This window comes from Hyperoodon ampullatus, assembly GCF_949752795.1.
Source record: "Hyperoodon ampullatus genome assembly, chromosome: 18".
NCBI classification, from domain to species: Eukaryota; Metazoa; Chordata; class Mammalia; order Artiodactyla; family Ziphiidae; genus Hyperoodon; species Hyperoodon ampullatus.
This window is the reverse complement of record NC_136931.1, coordinates 9,996,876-10,017,028: the sequence shown is the minus strand read 5'-3', so window position 1 is coordinate 10,017,028 and position 20,153 is coordinate 9,996,876. Positions and strand designations below refer to the sequence as shown.

The 20,153-nt window shown below is 43.4% G+C and overlaps 1 protein-coding gene across 1 annotated transcript in view; it reads left to right on the top strand.

Moving 5' to 3' along the window:
- WWOX (WW domain containing oxidoreductase) overlaps nucleotides 1-20,153 on the top strand; it is a gene marked incomplete at both ends in the record, with an annotated part of 983,966 nt that overhangs the window by 291,622 nt on the left and 672,191 nt on the right. Inside the window, one exon of the mRNA XM_079723706.1 lies at nucleotides 3,139-3,403. Coding sequence (XP_079579832.1) covers nucleotides 3,139-3,403 — 265 coding nt within the window. The remainder of the gene's footprint in view (nucleotides 1-3,138; nucleotides 3,404-20,153) is intronic.

Here is a 20,153-nt window from a genome sequence, read left to right as displayed (position 1 = left end):
CCAGTGTCCTGGTAGGAGGGTAACTCTATTAAGACGTTATTGTTTAGCTTTGTCAATTTTTCAACTTGAAAACAGGGTAGGCAGCTTTTGTAGACTTGTTTTGCTGCCTTTTGAGCTGTGAGAGGTGAACGCGGTCATTTTTCAGGAAGCGGGCCCTGGCTCAGAGGAATCAAAAAGCTCGCCCACCCTCTCTCCTCCCTGGAGGACTGTCAATACAAGCTAATCAGGCCTTAAAAATGAGCGTGCTGCTCAGGAGATCAGCAGGTCAGGAACTCAGGGGTCCACTTATGGGGGAGGGCTGTTTGCAGAGGGCGGGCCTACTATTTAGTAGCTGTTTCTCCATCTCGAAACCTGCTTTCAACCTGGTTCCATCTAATTTCTCATCAGGGTGGATTTTGTTGTTGTTGTTGCCTTGTTTCTAGGTTGGGGACTAGGAATGAATACCTTCTCTTAGGGGTTGAGTCTACCCAGTGTTCCCCAGGGCATGAGATACTTCTGCATTGTCCTTAAAAGCCAAAGCAGGGAAATCATTCTAAACATTAGAAAGTGCTGCATGCAAATGTTCGTGAAGAATGTAAAGCCTCTGAACAGAATGGTACAATTTGCCTTTTGAGCAAAGCTCAAAACAAAGCTTTTTGTAATAAAGGAAACTTGGCTCTTAGTTTGGAATTTCAAACCCACGATCCAACTTCAGTTCTCTAATCCCGTATTTAGGCCCTACTGTGTGTCATAGGCAAAAGTCAAGGAGCTCACCTTCCGAGAACTCACGGTCTAGGGTTGGAAGCACATGAACAAATGACTTGCAGTCTGTGTGGTAAGGACAGAGACACAAGGTACAAAGGTGGCCTGACTTGCTTTGCTGCTAACGTTGCAGGGTGGCAGGTCCTTGAACAACAGGAATAGCATGGACCAGGTCCCGGAAAGTGGATACTTAATTTCCATCTACCCTGCGTGGCTTCTTTCAGTCTATCCCTCACTGCCACCCTAGAAATCACTGTGACAGCAAGCAGTGGAAGAGTTAGTTAGGGAGAGCTTCCTGGAAGAAGTGACACCTGAGCTGGATTGGGCTAAACAAAGGATGCCAAGAAAGCCGATGAAAGCGGAACGGAGAGTGAGTGAAGGATGCTGCATGCGTCCCGTACCTGTTAGACGTTGTCTAAATCCTGGATGCTCTTTTCTGCTCAGAGCAGGTAGAACTTCTGGGCCATAACTTAGATCATTGCATCCTCAACTCAACAGTCTTTTTTTTTTTTTTTGGTGACAACTCTTCTGTAACACCTTATTACTGTTTTGAAATAAAATCAAGAAATATGAATAATATAACTTCCCTGCATACATATGTTGTAATTCAGTGTGCTAGCTTACCTGTAATATAGGGGGAAAAATGAATGTGAAGCAAAAGAGCATGTGTTCCAACATGTCAGTGCTTGGGCGGGACTTCGGGGAGGGTAAGTTATCAGAGAGCCCAGCCCTCCACTGGGGTCCTCGCACATGTGGATTGTTAACAGGTGTGCGCCATTGCAGCCTCAAACGCCACCAGCCTCGGGTCAAGGCTCACCTCCCCGCCACCCAATTCCATAAAATCCCAAAGCGCGCTCATTCCTCATTTACATGGTTGTGGCATGCTGCTCCTGGAAATTCAGCGGCTGTTACAACTGTGCATCTGTGTCAAGCACAGCTCGGCTCTAGGCTCCAATAATTACACACAGGCTTTCATCTGCCTGAATGTCCAGTGGGGCCATCTTCCTTGAGCAAGGCTCCGAGTGCGTGGCAGGACATCTCCTGTCCCCGGCCCCTGCCGGCAGTTGTTATGACAACCAGAAAAAGGCTCCCATAAATTTTCAAATTTCCCGCTAAGTTTCACTGCCTCAGAGGATTAAGCTCCGAAGTCTGGGTTCTTCCCGTGGTCTGGGGACTTGGAAACAGGCAGCGGATGATTCGTTTCGGAGTCTCACTGCCTTATCCACGCCAGCGTCTCTGGCCATGATCTTTGTTGATGACTTCGGCTCGGCAAGGTGATTTAACACCAGAAATGGGATGTCACTGAGTGAGTCCTGGAGAAGGGGTATTTAATTTCCATTAAGACGTGAATTTCGTCTGCCCCTGGGATTCTCTTCTTGGTCATAGCTCCATCTGAACTGCTCCTTTAAGGAACAACCAGATTATTCCATCATTTTCGTTTTACCTTTTGCTTTCCTTTTCCACAGTGGTTGTCTCCAGTGCCCTTGATATGCTCCCTTATTACTCGGGGCAAATGCCCAGAGTTAATGAAGCAAACTCCAAGGGGTCCTTAATGAAGATGAGACTGTCGTCTAGAAAATTTCTTCTGTTATGATCTTTTTTTTTTTGCTTGTTAGGGAAGTCACTACTTTGTTGTTATTAAAAAAAAAAAAAGGAGAAAGAAAGGAAAGAAACAAACAGCTGGTGTTTAACGACTCCTTCAGACCCAATTATAAAACATCAAGTACTTACTTTGATTTGTGTGTATCCATGGCATGGATATACTTAAAAACATTAGACTCTGCCAGAACTTATTTTGGCTTTGTTTACATTTATCTTTTAAACGTATAAGACTATTGATGGCACCTCACCAAGGTTATAACCCCTTTATAATCATTAATTTTTAATCTGCAAAAGAGTCTTAGAGGCAGCAAGGCTCATCTATATTTACTTGGATGCTCAAATGAAAATAATACAGGACGCAAGCACTGGCTAAAATAACCCAGGAAAGCCCTGTCAAAGGTTAGGAATGTGATATCTTTCTGCTTCCAAAAGCAGCAGCCCTTTATTTAAGATGTTTTTCCATTTAATTTAATTATCCTTGAACTTCCTGTTGAAGGTTTTGAAAAATATATGTTAGAGGCAGGGGTGGTGGAGTGGGACTTCAGCAAGTGAAGACCGCTCCATTTATGAGTTTGGGCCTTTATTAAGTGTGCCTTTGGACCCCGTTGGTTTATATTGTGAAATCACCATTGTCTATTTTTAAGGAGAATTTGTTTCGATGTTTGCCCAATTGAGTTTTCAATCATCTCTGCATAGTTTTTCTCAGATTTCTAATAAAAACACAACTGCTATATCTGAAGTCAGAGACAGGCCGTTTCATATCATGTTTTTTTTTGTTTGTTTTTTTTGTTTAAGATTTACAGATATTAATGATTCCTCTGGAAAACTAGACTTTAGCCGCCTTTCTCCATCGAAAAATGACTACTGGGCCATGCTGGCTTACAACCGGTCCAAACTCTGTAACATCCTCTTCTCCAGCGAACTCCACCGCCGCCTGTCCCCGCGTGGGGTCACGTCGAACGCGGTGCACCCCGGGAACATGATGTACTCCTCCCTGCATCGAGGCTGGTGGGTGTACACGCTGCTCTTCACCTTGGCCAGACCCTTCACCAAGTCCATGGTAAGTGAACTGCCGCCGTCGCCACAGACACCTCCAGTGCGCCTTTACGGAAAGGGTCCTAGGGAAACCCAGGCACACGTGCTTTCTGCGCCTCTCACCTCTTGTGAGGATGAGTCTGGTCTTGATCCTCACAGCTTCAGGACTATTAGGGCTCTTGGACACATTTCAGTGGACTTTAGATTGCATCTGTTTCTCTAGAGGTGGCTTGGAGGGCCAGAGGGAAGACGTGCGCTTTCAGTATTGTGTTAATATGTGGCTGAATATCTTCATGGAGATGATTTGTTTGCTTTCGATGTGATTTGTTTTTTTTCAGTAAGCACAGTCCTTCAGAACTGTGCTTTGTGTTAGTAGGTGAATAACATGGATTCGTGCCTTTTGAATTATTAGCAGATGTGATTCCTTTGTTTCCATTGAGAATCTGTATCTGTTGTTCTAAATTCTTCTTTTAATGGGTGTAAACCTCTCCTGGAGAATCCTTTGTTGGGCTACAGGTGCACTTTATTCTTTACTTCTCCAAAGGTAAGTCCTTTTAGGTGAATCACACGACTGTGGTTAGATTTGGAAATGTTCGCAAAGGTAAGTGTGAAGTTCTTTCTGTTTTTGATGGTCCTATAACAACTGTATCTGGAAACTTCTTCCCTGAAAGCAGTTTGAGGAGGAAGTCATTTGAATGAAGGATGCGCATTTTTACACATATTTGTTATGGTACTTCTCTTAAACACAGGCCTTTAAAAAAATGTTTTCCTGTTTAGTGGACACCAGTGTTCCAGTTAACCAAACCTACCCTGTAATCCTCAGAAACGCCTTGGCTTTTAGGAGTAACATAAGTCAAGTCATTAACCTCCAGTGTTCTGGGCAAATGATCCCATAGCCTCTGAATACAGTCTGCTGCCTTCTCCTGCAGCGCTTCCCACCCACCATCCTTGAGCTTCATGTTTGTGGATGGCTTTTAAAACTGCAAGGAAAATCTTTTGACCTGCATAGGAGAAAGTAAGTGCTTTTTTAATTTTAATCAACCAGGTGGTTCTTATGCAAAGCAAATAGACTTAATCCAAGAGGTGAATACTTAAAGAACAGAAGAAGTGGGAGGGTCTCTGGAGAGCAGTTCTCCAAGGCCAAGGCAGGTGGAAAACTAGAAAGCGTGTGTGTCGCAGGGTTCTGAAGCTTCCCCGTCGGCAGGCTGTCCGCGATCGCGTGAGAGTAGGTTCTCCACGAGGGCATCTTTGACCGTGATTTCGGCTCGTTGTCTTAAGTTCGGTCCTTCACTAGAGATGGTAAGGGAGAATATGGGCCTGGACTGGTGTCAGTGCCATCGACAGTACCGTGGATGGGCTGTTGTTCACGTTTATGAGGGGCGAGAGGAGAGAGCCGCCTCCTCTCTCATTTGCTGCTGGCCCGGTACCTTCAAGACCAGCAGCCCCATCATCGCGTGTGATTTGTAATCTCTGGGTCTTGAATTTTCTCACTTGTGTTTGATCATTGGTGGGAGCCAAGGAACTCCTTTATGTGACATCAGAGTCTTGCTTTTTCTTCTTCTGGAATTTCTCTAATCACAGGAATGTGGTGGGAAAGAACTGAGGCGGGGCTGTGACTGCAAGGACTGTGATGGCGGGTGGTGAAACCATCTCCCCGTTGGGTGTGGTCTCCAGTGGATGAGGGCTTGTTGATGGAAAACGGTAGCCACTCTTACTCTGCGATGGGACCACAGGGCTTAAAAACCCTGGACAAGGGCAGGTGGGAGGAAGAAGAAGACTGGTTCTGGGAAAGTAAAAAGTGGAGTGAATGGTTTTGTGTCTTGGGCAGGGGATCGTTGTCTAATAGTTAACATGAACCCAACACATAAACGTGTTTCGCCGAGTCAGGCTGGATTGTCTGCTCCTTGGACATACGAGGATTTCTGAAAGTGCCAGCGAATTAAGTCAGGCGGGCAACCGTGTTGGGATCACAGAATATTGCTATTTAGCTGGTAACTACAGTTGGGACTCAAGCCAACGGGAAAACAAGAGCGTGGAGTTGGAAACTGAGGCAGGAGTGTCACCATACAGCTGGGCAGCACAGGGAGTTAGGAGAAGGTCCCCACTGAATGGGCGCCACACCGGGATCTGGTCTCAGTGATGCCCGATGCCCAGCCTAAGTGGCTGTTTCCTCCTCCTTCACCAGCCCGTGTACAGAGGCTTCGGCCACCCCCCAACCTGGTCCCCAGTGCTCCCAGTGGGAAGGTGCCCGCTGGGAGCAGTCTTGGGCAACATATAAAACAAGAACCTGGTCTCTGTGGCCCTGGGTGGGAGGGGGGTTTGGGAAAATGAGCAGATAACCCTTGAGAAGGTTTGGAGAAAAGTGGAGACGTCACCAAAAGACCCCCCAGATTTGGTTAAGTTGTATTGGCAGTGGTGGAATGTTCCATAAAAGGGCAGGGGACGTAAACCCTTAGCCTGTGTTAGAAAAGGGATTTGACATGGCTTCCTGGTGGTGGCAAATGTGAGAAAGCTGCTGCCTGGGACAGTGGACCTGCTGACTCTCTTGCTTATGATCCTGATGGTCAAGCCCCAGCTCTTACCCTTGGAATTGGGAGAGCTTGGGCAAGACACTTGACCTTTCTGAGCTTGTCCCCTCGTAACCAAAATGGCGATAAAGGTTGGCATGAGGATTGACAGTGATGGATTCAAGGTCTGTCCTATCTTTATATATTTAGGTATTTGGTGGGGTTTCTTAGACCCCAGAGTTCGATACGACTGAGGTTCATAAAGAGGTGGAATGGGAACCCTGGACTCGTCAAACTCGTGGCCAGTCACGTCTCTTGGACGAAAATGTAGGACTCTGTATGTGGGACAGAACTCTGTACCAGTGTAGACATGGGATCTACTGTTTCACTGGTAGGACAGACTGAACTAGAGATCCAACCTCATGGTCTGTCCTTCCATACAGGGCTTGGCATTGCTTCCATCGCGATAAGACATTGTTTTGTGGATGAAGGGCGCACTTCGGCCATTTTACTGCAAACATGGTTTTTGGACCTAAGCCATGTGGTTGCATCCCCATTCCCGCCCCGTGCAGGAGTTGGATCCTAAATGCTCATGGAGAACCTGAGCATAGATTCAGGGTTCCCGTCTCCCAGTGGCTAGTGTTCTGTTGGTGCTTCATCGTTGCCCTTTCTGCCTTTCACTTCAGACAAAGAAAGCATTTTCCTTTTGACCTGAGGGTCGCTGGAGTGTGCATTCCATCGCGCAAGGTCAAGGAAACAAGAGGCACAACCAGCCTTGTGCTCGGGAGCCCTGCCTGCCTTCTCCACTGTAGCCGGCTCCCTTAAGTATTAAACAGCAGTATTCTAATATAAACGTCCCTTTTTTATTTGCTGTGACTTGCTGTGACTGCGGTGATTTTAGTTACAGTAATTAGGTCACCCTTCGTGGAGTCAGGCGATTTTAAGTGCCTCTTTAAGGAATATTGTGGCAGATCAGTAATTTTACAATTGGATATTCTTGTGCAACTTTATTAAATGTAATCTGTCTTTTAAATGTTGCCCTTTTACAGTTATACATTTCTAATTGTTGCTGTAAATGCATTATCACTTTGAAATTAATTAATTTTTCCATTTTGCCCGCCTGCAGTATAATAATCACTAATGAGAAACTCTTAGGGCTTAATTCTCAGCGCACTGACCCCTACTGGTGGAGCCGTGTCTCTGACACTTCTTCCTCTTGTGGTACAGAGGTCAGGACAGGTATATGGGGGTTTCGGAGGGAAAAGCATTTTTCCCTCTTCCCTCCAGTGTATAATAAAACTAACGTAATAGATAAAAACGGGAATAGGATTGTCTTAAGTATTGTTTTAAAAATGATGCAGGGTTCCTTAGCTGCTTGTGCAATGTCTTCAAGGAAACTAAACTTTGCTGGAAGCTTTCTAGTTATGAAGTCACATCCATCATATGTGTGTCATATGCTTATTTTCCCATCTCTCTAGCTTGCTTTTTATTTAAATACTCTAAAATTACATTTTGCATATGTATGCACTAATATATATTGTATGTTAGTTTATGTAATGTATTCATACATACGTATTACCCTCTGGGGCTTATTTCACAAAATCAGGCATATTGTATTATCTGGTGATCTGTGAGATTTTTAAAGGTGGGTCTGGCTATTTGCTGTTGTTGCCATACACCCAAGTAAGATGCAGCTTGGCAGGTAAGGCCAGGCATTGTGGTGCTTTCTGTATCAGCGTGTATGTCTTCATTTATTGCTTACAGCACTTTGACGTTAGAATCACTCCCCTTATTTTGCAGTTAAAATGCATAGGGAACTTAGCCAACTTGTTCAAGAAAGTGAAATATCAGCTGGCAGACCCTCTGCCAGCTACTTGTCCAAGTTCATTTTCTTTGTCAAATATCCCACCGCCCCTGCCACATTGATCCAGTCCTGTGGTTGTGTCTCCTTTTTAAAATGTTTGAAAGCACCTTCATGAAATGAACCTCTCCCCGTTTTCTCCCCTGCATAAGCTTGCAGTGCTGGTAGACAACGTCTTAGCTCAAGTTCCTAGGTCCACGCCAGCCTTTTGCCATCAGTATGTAAATTTGAAGCTGAGCCCCCTCACGTGCCTCTTAGTGTGTTTTGTGCAACCAGATGTTTGCGATGGCAGGTAACGGTAGAAAGAGTATCATGTGTTAGGGTAGCAAGAGCTTAGCAGATGTTTTAGGGAACCGCGTTTTCAAATCGTTTTACATTAAAAAAAAAAAAAACGGCTCAAGTTTGTCGAACTTCTGAAACGATTGGGTTACGTTTCCTGGGGCCGCGCAAAGCCAGTCATTGTGCTGAGTTTTAACAGATGCGCAGCTACCCTGCTAATGGATGGGCCTGCAATGCTGGTTCTGTTGCAAAGTTATAAATTATAGCTAGAAAAAGCACACGGTGTCATTCTTCTAACCTTCGGGAAAGCCAAGCCTGGTAATTCTGCCCTTGAATAACCCGCTGCAGGGTGATTTATAGCTGTACAATTTAAAACATAATGAAGGAGATAATAGATGTTGATTTGTTCTTTAAATTAGTGTGTTAGAAAAATACTCCCCCCCACCCCTCCCCATTAAATACCTGCAGCTGACTACACTCTGGATACTATCAAGGACAAAACTCCCTGTCTGAATATTTACTGTTACATTGGAGTAGAAAAGCGGGAGCCTTTTTCTGCATTGGGAGGAGGAAATAGAATTTTCAAAGTGGAAATTTCAGCATATTCTTCACTAATCTAAATATTTTGAGTCTCCTGAGTGAGGGTTGAATTCTCTGGCTGCCTTGCCCTTGCCAGGCCAGATATGTAGAAAACCAGACTCCTAGGACCTCTCTGTGGCTGGGCCACACGTGGGCTTTTCTGCAAACCCCGTCACCCCGCCTCCATGGTGGGTTCTTCCCCTCCCCGAAGCCACATCCCCGCAGCCTCAAACATTCTTGTTACTTTCCAGGATTATCATTAGCATTGGTTTTATTCATCATCTCTCAATTCTGTCCGGAGCTTTAAGGTTTACAGTGTTTGCCCAATTTGAAGTCTAAGGGATATGGTCGAATGAAAAAGAGCATAGGACTTAGAATCATTAGGCATGTGTTCAAAATTCAGGTTTCCCCTCTTTTTTTAGTTGTGTAACTTTGAAATGATTCACCCTCTTTCAGGCTCATTTTCTACCATCAGTTTAGATGTTTTGGACTGTGACTCAACACCCAGTTAAAAGTGGTTGACGTATCAGAGGTTTGTTTTTCTCATATATCCAGAAGTCCCTAGGCAGCCAGGGGCTTCTTTAGCTAATATTCAGGCAGCTCCTCTGTGATTGTCTTGACTTTTTCCTCATGATGATAAGATGGCTGCAGCAACACCAACCATTGCATCCTGTGTGATAAAGTCTGAAGTAAGGGTGTGAGGGATGAGGCCCCTCTTTGCATGCCTTCCTCCTTTATCAAGGAGGAGAGCATTCTGTCTCAAAACTGTCCTCCCTCATAGACGTCTCAGCTCCCACTGGCCAGGATTGAGCCACCCGTCCAGATCCTGGGTACAAGGGGGTCTGGAGGAGTGCATTTTGGCATTTTGTGTTTCTGGGGTGGGAGGCAAGTTCTGATGGCAAGGAAAAAGGGTAGGATAATGGCTTTTGAGCAGGCCCTGTTGAACAGGTGTCCATAAAGCTTGCTCATCTGTCTAATGGGAATGCTGTCTATGTTATAGGGTCATTGTGAAAGCAAGTAAGAATTAAATGGGAGGCACCTGGCCTTAGGTGGTCCCCTTCCACTCACCCAGCTTTACCTCAAGCCACTTCGGACGCCATTCTCCTTCCTTTTCCAGGTTACTGAAGTGCACTGCTCTTCAGTCTAGACCACACCTTTCCCTCCATGCTTAGTTACTTTCTGCTTATCCTTCAAAACTCAACGCAAACATCACGCTTCAAGGAAGCCTCCTTAGATCAAGATTTGGTCAGGACCCTCCATTTTGTGGTCTCATAAGAGTGCTTATCATGTGATACTGTCTGATGTGTCATAACGCTCCATCTATATGTGCCAGGGGAATGAATGAAGGGCCCCAGAATTTGTCCTTTGTAACGTTTAACAGACATGCAATTTAGAGAAACAACTCCCGTAGTTTTGTGTTTAGTGTCCGTCTCGAAAGTGCTGTTTTTGCCTTCACACTGCTGTATCGCTGGTCCATAAGGTACATGCTGAGTAAATACTTGTAAATAAATAAACGGAAGACAATTAGGTGCTTAATGAATGACAACCTTGAATCCATTCTTTTTCATGAATCTCTCTGAGGTGGGCAGGGGATTGCAGTTCCGAATGTGTAGGTACAGAAACGGATGAGGCTGGGGGAACCCCTGCCCCCAGAGTCACCCAGCTGGTCCATGGGGTCAGAACCCAGCCCCCCACCCCTGAACCCCTGGTCAGGAGAGACACGAGGGATCCACTCAGTGGTGTGAGTATGGAGGGAAGATGCGGAAGGAGAACAGCAAGGCGTGGGCAAGCAACACTTCAGAGCCAGGCAGCTCTCAGATGCAACCCCAGCTCCATCCCACGCTAACTCTCGGGCACATTTCAAACCCTGGTTAACATCCGTGTGTATGGGCTCGTGTTGAGAATTGAACGGGATCGTGAATGTGTAGCATCCAGAATGTGCTAGATGTTCAGTAAACATTCACTGGTATTGCTGTTGTTGCCCTGCGTTGCGAGTAGAAGGTCATGAGTGTGTAGCATTCAGGCTAGATACGCAGTAAACATTTTTTATCATCATCATCACTATTTTTTCAAACAAGGAAAGGGTTGTGTGACTTCCCATTGCTTGGAAATGCCCATTCCCCTAATGACGGCCCCGTGTCTGTCACAGAAGGTCTAATTTTCCCTGTGAATATTAGGCATAAAAAAACCATATACAACCCCGAGTAAGAGCTGGACAACATACAACATGGTAACCAGGCCTGGACCCACAGGGCATAATGGAAGCCCTCCTGGCGGCCTGTTTAAGTACCCCTTAGCTTTGAGGAAAGAGTCCCCGTTTTTTGTTGGAAACAAAGAGGACGAAAGTAAGCTTGGCTTTGTGAGGCCAGGGCTCTTCACGGCTGTGTTTTTCTCTGCCTCGCCTTTCTGTGTTTTAAGTCTGGTTAGGCCTTTGTTCCCGAATGAGTGCCTGAGAGGGGGAAAGAAATGACTCTCTGGCCTTAATACGTGTGACCAATTTTTTAATGAACACTTAACCAGGATTTGAAATTCCCCTAGTTTTATCTTCCTCGTTTCCTTTTCTTCTGCGTCCCCGCTGGCTCTTGGGTAAAGCCTTGCCTCTTTTTAACTCTCTTCCCAGCTCTTTTATTACTTTTAAGTTAGTGGAGCCTTCTTTGATCCTCCCCCTCCAGTTTCCTTTTCTCCAATTTCATACTTCTTTCCAATGATTTTTGGCTGTCGCACGGTTTCGATATCGGAGGCCAGCACGGTTAAACAGATGCCAGGAGTGGGTGTTGCCCTGCGATGATGTTTCTGAAACGTTTCTTCTGTGAACGTTGATTTTCTTATAACTCACCGGACCTGTTGATTTTTCCTCGTGAGGCGGAAGGTAGTGTTTTTCCAGCAGCAATAAGGAGAACTCGAATCTGGGGTTCCGAATTGTTCAGAAGCTGAAATCCACACTCTCCCCTTCTTACAACACTGAGAGGAACGAATCCGTTGAACATCAGTGGAAGATGTATTCTCATCTTCCCTGAGGACCTACTAAGTGCCAGGCTCCACGCCCGTGGGTTTACGTCTTTGTATCTTGTCTTTTTGAATGTAGTTTTAGAGTTTGCAATTGTGTGTCTCTGAGCAAGTCATGTCCCCTTGCTGGGCCTCCATATTCTTATCTGTAAAATGAGTCATTTAACCAAGATTAGTTGTCCCATGGGTTTTGGATTTTACAGTGTAATTTGAAAGGAAATTTTTCAAAAAGGAGACTAATGCAGGCTCATATGCTTTATTCTGAAAACTCTGGATGAAAGACAAATCCACCACCATAGCCTGTCACCATAATTTTATGAAAGAATAGACATTTAAATGCCCAAAACTGTAGGCAGGAGGTGATTGTGGGACAGAAAGCACCCCTTTCCATTGAGTACATTCGACTTCACGGAAAACCATTTCATTGCTCCTTTGGCCATTGTTCTCATTATTGAAAATGTTGGCCTTACCCTTGGGAATGACCAGCCTAGAAGATTCCAAAGGTACTGTTTCAGCTCCAGAATTCTTCTGTGCGTCTTTCAGACCCCAGGTTCCAAACTTTCATCAACTCTTACTGCATCGCAGTTGATTTGTGAGCATGCGGGGATACCGTTTGTGAAACGCAGACCTATCCGGCCTCGCCAGAGTTGGGAGAAGGAAAACGAAGCAGTGGAGGGTCGAATCAGGGCGGACGCTGATCTAACACATCGGAGTGTTTTTCCTCATAAGCACCTATTTCAGCCTGTGCCCTTTTATGACACCCCGTCTGCTTATCTCCCAGTTTCTGTGGGTCTGGAACCCAGCCTCTCTGCTTTAGGGTCAACTTGCGAGTTGCAGTCAAGGTGTCAGCCCAGCTGTCGCCGTTTCAAGGCTCAGCTGGGAAAGGGCCCACTTCCAAGCTTGTGGGCCTGTTGGAAGGGTTCAGTTCTTTATGGCCTAGAATACTGAGGACTTTGGTTCCTCTCTGCCTTTTAGCCGTGGGCCTCTCTCTCGGTTCTTTGGAGTCACAGCCCTGTGTAACCAAACCCCAGAAGGGGTCTCTCATAACTTTAGTCCATTCTGTTTGGTAGAAGGAAATCAGTGGGTGTGATCCACACGCACACGGAGGGGATCTCACAGTGGTGTCAATACCAGGAAACATGGGAGCATAGTGGCTTAGAGGCTGCCTACCACACTTTTCAAATTCACTTTTATTTAGTCTTTTGTGTGTGTGTGTGTGTGCGTGTGCGTGTGTGCGCACGCCTTTTGGTAAGCTATCTGGTGGCAGATTTACTTATAGGTCTTGCTAGTTCTTGGCCTTGAGCCATAGCATTCGTTATTGATGCCTGTGTCTTTGCCTTGTTGTTCTCCTGTTTCATCCTTTCTGCATTCTTGTCTTTCTTCTTTCTGGGCTGAGAGGTACCAGATGCAACCATTTAAAAAAAATACATGGCTGTTTATGCATTTTTGTCTCATGAAAAGAATAGAGAAACGTATGGATTGTGTTTCCTAAAGTCAAGTATTTGTTTTCATGCTGTTTGAGAGGGGGCCATGTTCATCAGTGGCCCAAATTTTCTCTCTAAAGAAACACCTATTGCCGAATTTTGAGTTTCAAAAATTGTCCAGAGATCCAGGACTTTTTTTTTTTTTAAGCCATAAAGGTAGATAAGGCTCACCAATCATTTCAAAGCCCACGTGGAATATTATTCTTATTCCAGACTCTGTATAGTCTTCAGAATTTTTGTCGTTGTTGTAGTTTTGGGATCTGTTTTTAAGTAGGAATCTAAGAAAGAAAGAAAAAGAACTAGTATTTTGCTGTTTCCGGAAAAAAGAGATTGATTTTGAACACTGCAGTTTGGTTTTCATGTTACAAAGCCACTCCTGTTAAGATGTACAATATGTGAAATATCTTATTTAGTAATATTCTAATTTCCCCTGTGAAAGATCATGCCCTTTTCTCCAGCTGGGGCTTTTTGCTTCTCCATCTACCACCATGTATAGAATCTACATCACTTGATACATTTTTTCCTTGGGTTTCATATGATGGGGTCTCTTTAATCATTTACATGTTTGAAAAAAAGAAAGTGAAATATTCTTTATGAAGCCAGAGTAATCCACAGGAGTGCATGGTGTTTGTTCAGCTGGATATCTTATTTATTTGAAGTACTGAGAGAAATCTCTTCTGACTGCTCAAAAAAGGGGAGAATAAACAGTACGAGTGTCCAAGTAATCTGAGCCAGAGAGGCCCTCCTTTCACAGCAAAGTTATAAAAAGTCTATTTGCTAGATCCAAAAAAAATACTGTATATCAACTACTGAGACCTTCCTAATGTTTTCTTAGTATTCTCACTCTTCAGAAGGAAAAAAAAAAAAACCTGTAAAATCTGGGAACTTTAGAATTTTGGGGGATAAGTTAATATTCCTAGGCAGGTGAATGCAATCAGTCTGTTTTTCCTTCTTAGAACATAACTTCCCTGGCTGGCTTGGGTGTGTGCTATGTGCCCTTTGTCTCTTTGTTGACTCTTTAGAACCATCAAAGACTAAGTAATGGGTAGAATGGCTGAAATCTCAGCATTAACCCTGGGCGCATTTCCTATAAAGAAGGCATTAAGAAGAGGTTTAGAAGTTAAAAAAAAAAAAAAAAAAAAAAAAGCGACTTATTTCAAAGAAGTATATCCAGTCGTGAAAATAATATAGATTTCCTCTCTTTTTATTCCCTCTGTTACAATCATTAGAAATGAGCTGGCATATTTCTTGTGGATGAAAAGTAGGGGAACACACAAGATTTCTTTATCCCGAACCTGGAACAGTCTTTTCTGTGCTGCGATTTGCTTTCCGCTTAAACTCAAGCTCGTGTATAACATCTTCCAATGTCGCTTCGTCTCTGTCGGCTTTGTATTTGAACCCAGAGTGAAGGTCTTTCCAGCCAAAGCCAAAATCAAAAACAAAATTAAAAATTTAGTTTATCTTCGCCAAGTCTACCTGGCATGCCTCCATGTTGGGCTGTGATGTGCAGATTTGACCTGTATTCTGTGCAGGATGGGGGATTGACTGTGAGTTTTCCCTGAATAAGTGTATGTTCTGTAGGCCTCGAGGACCAGGGCAGCTGAGAACAGCAGCAGCAGCAGGTCACATCGAGCAGGCCTCACCTGTGCCGAGAGCCCTGTTCTGAGTACCTCTCACGTGTCAACACATGACACGGCCCACTCGTTCCGTTCCCACAGCCCGCTCCCAACAGAACAAGGTGGGTAGAGCTGAGAAGAGCATGTTGACCTGTTTTGTGAAACAAGAATGCCTTGCCTTGTAGCAGAAAGGCCATGCGTGGGCTTCCAAGTCGAAGAAACTAGGCTCCGAATCCCAGCCCTTTCTCCTGGTGACCCTCGTCATCACGGGCAAGTCACACTACCTCTCTGGGCCTTGGGTTCTCTTTTTCTCTGTAAAAGGGGGACATAGTTCCCACATCTTTAAAAGATCGTTGGAGGATTAAGGCACAGCTCAACCCGAGGGCACAGTCTAGTTTTCTTTGTATCTTTCCGGTTAATGTGAACTTTCCTGAAATTTAATGATTTCCAAGGACGCATAGGAAGCTGTGGTCAAAGATCTTTTCTCTCATTCGGCCTCAAAACATATCAAGCTCCTGCTCATGAGAAATGCCCTTTAAGTCTGAACTCCAAGCAAGACCCTGGAGCTACCATAATGCCTTCCTCTTGATAATGCAATTATAACATCGTGTATTGTCGGAGCTCCTAGTCCAATTCTGTGCTTTATCAAACCATATTAATACTGATGGTGGCATATCAACTTCCTCTGGTCTTTAATGACTCTGATACATTTTGTTCACCTTCTTCTGTGCTTGTTCTTTCCCCAAGTCACCTTAAATCCTTTCTTTGGAGCAGGTCAGATAGGAATTAATAAAGTGATTTATTTCAAAGCAGAGGCATATTCCATTGAATCTCTTAATAACACCAGACCAAAAGCAACTTTATCTTGGTCTGTACTTTTGGACATATGTCTGTATTGTCTATGCTCAAGGAAAGAGATTTTTCAACACCCTTTGAAAAAAGTAAAATAAAAGCAGCCTGTCTTCAGAACTTTGGAAAGTTTTCACCTTATTCTTTTTACATTTTTTTCCCATATGATTTACATAATACTAGTTATTGATTGCTTTCCAACAATATGCCAGCTGCCCGGATGGTAAGCTTTTAGTCAGATATGGATGTGTTTGTGTATGTGTATATATCTAATCGCAGTTCTCCAAGGTCCTAATAAATATTTATTTATTCCTTTTTTGGTCTTTTTCTTTATTTCTCGACTTTTCTCTTTCCCCTTTGCCCACTGTTGTTTTCCAGTAAGCTGTTGATATCTTAAAATATATCTTTGTGAGGAATTTATGTATTTAGTATTCAGTTACCTGAAGAGGGTTTCTTAAGACAATAGGAGCTAGTGATGGCAATGCACGTGGATGCTAGCAGACAGTAAAGACTGAATAAGTGGGCTTGTTTGTTATATCATGCAGATCGGCATGTACACTTAGACAATCTGTTAGTGGGGAGAGGAAGCTAAAGCCAGCAATTTCAGCCTACTAGTTTGATCCTGAGGCTTTTAAAAAATTCTTTGTTGATGAATAAAACATTTTAATCAGAACTATATCAACACTGATAAATTTTTTTTCATGGGGGTCCAATACAAGGTGAATTCCATTAAGTCAATTAAATACCTTGATGGAGTTTTTAAACAGTACAATGATCGTTAAGCGGTTGGTTTTAAAAATAATTTTATTTTCATGAAATCCTTTTCACCAGGACCTATTTTTTTCATATATATTTGTAATGGTTCTTTCAACCAGAAAAATGTTATTCATTTGATAAAAGGCCAGTATTCATTTCTTAGCTAATGCCTAAGAAATTCTGCAGCAATTCCACTCCAGTGGAGTCCACTGTAGGGTTTCTCAGTTATTCAGGACTGGTCTCTGAACATGTTGATAATATGATTCTTTCTCAAACTTCTGAAGACTTGGATGACTTTGGGACTCTTGCCTTTTCTGTGTCGTGGCAGGGCGAGTGGTAGATGACGACAGATCAGGGGATCCTATTGCTGTTTCAGAACAGTGTCTTTCAGACACTTTTTTGGGTTACTCCCCAGGTTTTTTATGTTGCAAACCAGTACATACACACTTACGCATATCCATTGTAAGTCTGTCTGTGTATAATATGCCTGTATCTGAAACAGAAATTTTACAAAATAGTACTCCAGCTATGGGCAGTGTCCTCTGCTGTTCTTTTGGTTGTATTTCATTTTTTAAAGCGCTCATTGTGACCCATTTTTACCAGCCACTGTTGGTTTCAGCATGCACTCTATCAAAATCTCCCCTCTGAAAATTTCTGCTCTAAAATAGTTTGGTCTGGTCTCATCTGATAAACGTTCATTGAGTACTGTGTGTGTTGACTTAAGGGGTAGAAAATTCGAAAGAGAGCAAGTCATTTTCCTTGGCCTCTGGGTGCTTATGTTCAAAGGGCTGGAGATGTAAAGAACATTAGGGTGAAAGGAGGTGGGCACCACTGGACACACAGTGCTTTTCTGCCTTGGGGGCAGACATGAGAGTCATCAGATGAAGTTGTAGAATGGACATCTTTACCAAGCATGTAAACACAAAAAGGAGAAAAGACTGCAGCAACGGTAGGGCTGAGTCTAGGACTAGCGACAGAATTTAAGGGGGTGCTAAAAAAAAAAAACTCAGTAATCAAGATAAGCAACATTTTAGTGCAGTGTTGCCAAAAAATCAAAATCAATGCAAAAAAATTATGAACAAAGTTTCAAATTTTAAATCAAGGTAGGATCAGTGTTCACAGCAAAGGCTTGAGTGTGGTCCAGGCTATGGATTTGGGATTGCACGATCTCATATTAAAGCTGATGGATGATGGTGGTAAGATGATGATGATGATGATTATGATTATGATACACAACTTTTGATGTGGTAACTGAATATGGGAGATAAATGGGCAAGACTACCTATGGGATACACACATCTGTGTATGAATTTGTTGAAATGCCCATGTATGTGTGCATGCATAAACAAACAAGGACAGTAAACTATCTGATAGTTAAGTTTTATTTGAGGCGTAACAAAACATTATCCTTTCTTGTCTTTTTTAAAGCAGTTGTATTAAATTCTTGCTTGAGGTTATCTGATAGAGGTAGTATGGGACTATATACATATATATATTTTTTTTCTTGATTTTATTTATGATTTATTTTTGGCTGCATTGGGTCTTCATTGCTGCGCATGGGCTTTCTCTAGTTGCGGTGAGTGGGGGCCACTCTTCATTGCAGTGCATGGGCTTCTCATTGCTGTGACTTGTCTTTGTTGCAGAGCACAGGCTCTAGGCGTGCGGGCTTTTGGTAGTTGTGGCATGCTGGCTCAGTCGTCGTGGTTCGCGGGCTCTAGAGCACAGGCTCAATAGTTGTGGCGCACAGGCTTCATTGCTCTGTGGCCTGGATCTTCCTGGACCAGGGATCGAACCCATGTCCCCTGCATTGGCAGGCGGATTCTTAACCACTGTGCCGCCAGGGAAGTCAATATGGGACTATATTTTGACATAAAATATTTTTCCTTCAAATAGGTCCGTTGTTTATTTCAATAAATAATCACTAGAATCGTGACCCTGCGGTCCTTGGAAACATCTAGCTCTGTCTTTTTGGTGATGACAATTAACAAATGATGTAAGACAGATTTTAGGAAAAGAATATTTAGAATATCCATGTGTGTCACTTCCCCATACTTTGTATAAAAATTACCATGCCTATTCATGATTTAAATAGCTGTGGCCTTTTAGTGAGTACCAACATTAACAAACCATGTTAACATGGTTTAAAATATGTAATGCAATTTGCAATGCCATCTGATGACGGAACTATCGAGTTAGCACCCATAGCACTGACTGATCATCCTTGTAAAGAGCTGTTTGCATTGTGAACAGCAAAGATGCACATCCTCTCGTGGGCTGGCAGCATTTCTGCAAGCGCTGTCTGAAACGATGCCCCTGGAAGGTTGGTGTATCTGATGTTGAAATGCCATATGATGTGTGCCCATCCTGTGATTTTAATCTGCTCTGTGCTTAGCAGAATTGGCATATGTTCACACCGACTGGTAATGTTCTGACTGTGTGTGTCTGTCCCCTTTTTGTTTGTTTTGTTACTGTGGACCTCATTAAAGGCCTTTCCAGGCCCTTCCTCAGGTCTCAGATCATGGCTCTTCTGAAGCAGGATTATCCCGCTTTTTTGCAGCAAAAGTTCTTCTGCAAGTATACCATTTCCCCCACCTTGAATAAAACGATGCAAAGCTTTTTCACTTGGCCCAGATCTGCTGCTTGTTCTCTTGGTCCTTTCAAGGTAATGAGTAATTACAGGTCTTGGGATACAGAGCTTTACTATGTAAGTGTTGCTTTGTGACTCACATGTTTGTTCTCATCGAGTGAAGGTGAATTCCACTAAAGTTAGTGGATGGAAATACAAAAACTCTTTTTCTTGACTTTTTAAAAAAATCACAAATTTTTATTCCCTAAACGCTAAGCTTTCTTTTGGGAAATCTTAATAGCCCTTCTTATGAGAGTCTCTGCTTTGACAGCATTCACGGGGAGCACAGAGGGGGACATATAAACAAAACGTGAACTGAGCAGCTTTCACTGGACTCGGGAACTTTCCTGACTGTCCCTTGTTTCTTGATGAGGAAAGTGAGGAATCCCCCAGAGATGAACTGTGTGCAGCTTGATCTGGTCCATCGTGGTCTACAGATTCCATTACAGTATTTATTCCACCCTCTCCCATTCCCTGACAATCAGTTGTTTTGTTTCATTGGTATAGCATTATTTGACTTAAACGTTTACTTATTTTCTTATCCCAGATCTAGAGCATATGTGGTCATTTTAAATTATATCATTATGCAGCATTTAAAAAAATAAACAGAATATAAATCAACTAATTTTTAGCATTAGTAGTAAGAAAGACAGTCTGATATTAAAACTGTATGTGTGTTTATGTATGTATATACACACAGAAATACATATATAAGCTCACGTGAGTACCGGCGGATGCCAATAGGTGGCGTTCTGTTTCGCCCGTGTGTGGGCTGGGGTGGAAATAGCTTGTAGAACGTGGGGGAAAAGAGCGATGGAATGATTAGTACGTCCTTACTGGGCCTTGAGCGGATTAGAAAAACCTTCATTTCCAACAGTTTCCGTTCCCCTTGTCACCTCGGTATTTAATTTACTTCACTTACATGACTACTTGAAGTTTTCCCAGGTTAGTTGCCCCTGTTAGTTATAACCTGCAGGGATAATATTAGTAAACGAACAGATTATAGTATTTTTAAATGGAGGCCAGCGGGTGACCTTGGAAGAACTGATCCGCCAGCAGCTTGTGTGGTGGGGTGAACTGAGGCATCCTGAGCCATCTCCGGTGGCTTTTTATGGGGCAGATTTTACTTTCTGCACTTGCATGTGCCATTATTAAAGGCTGCTGATGCTTGTCTAGATATTCTTCTCGTTTAAATGCAGTTAAGTATTTTAC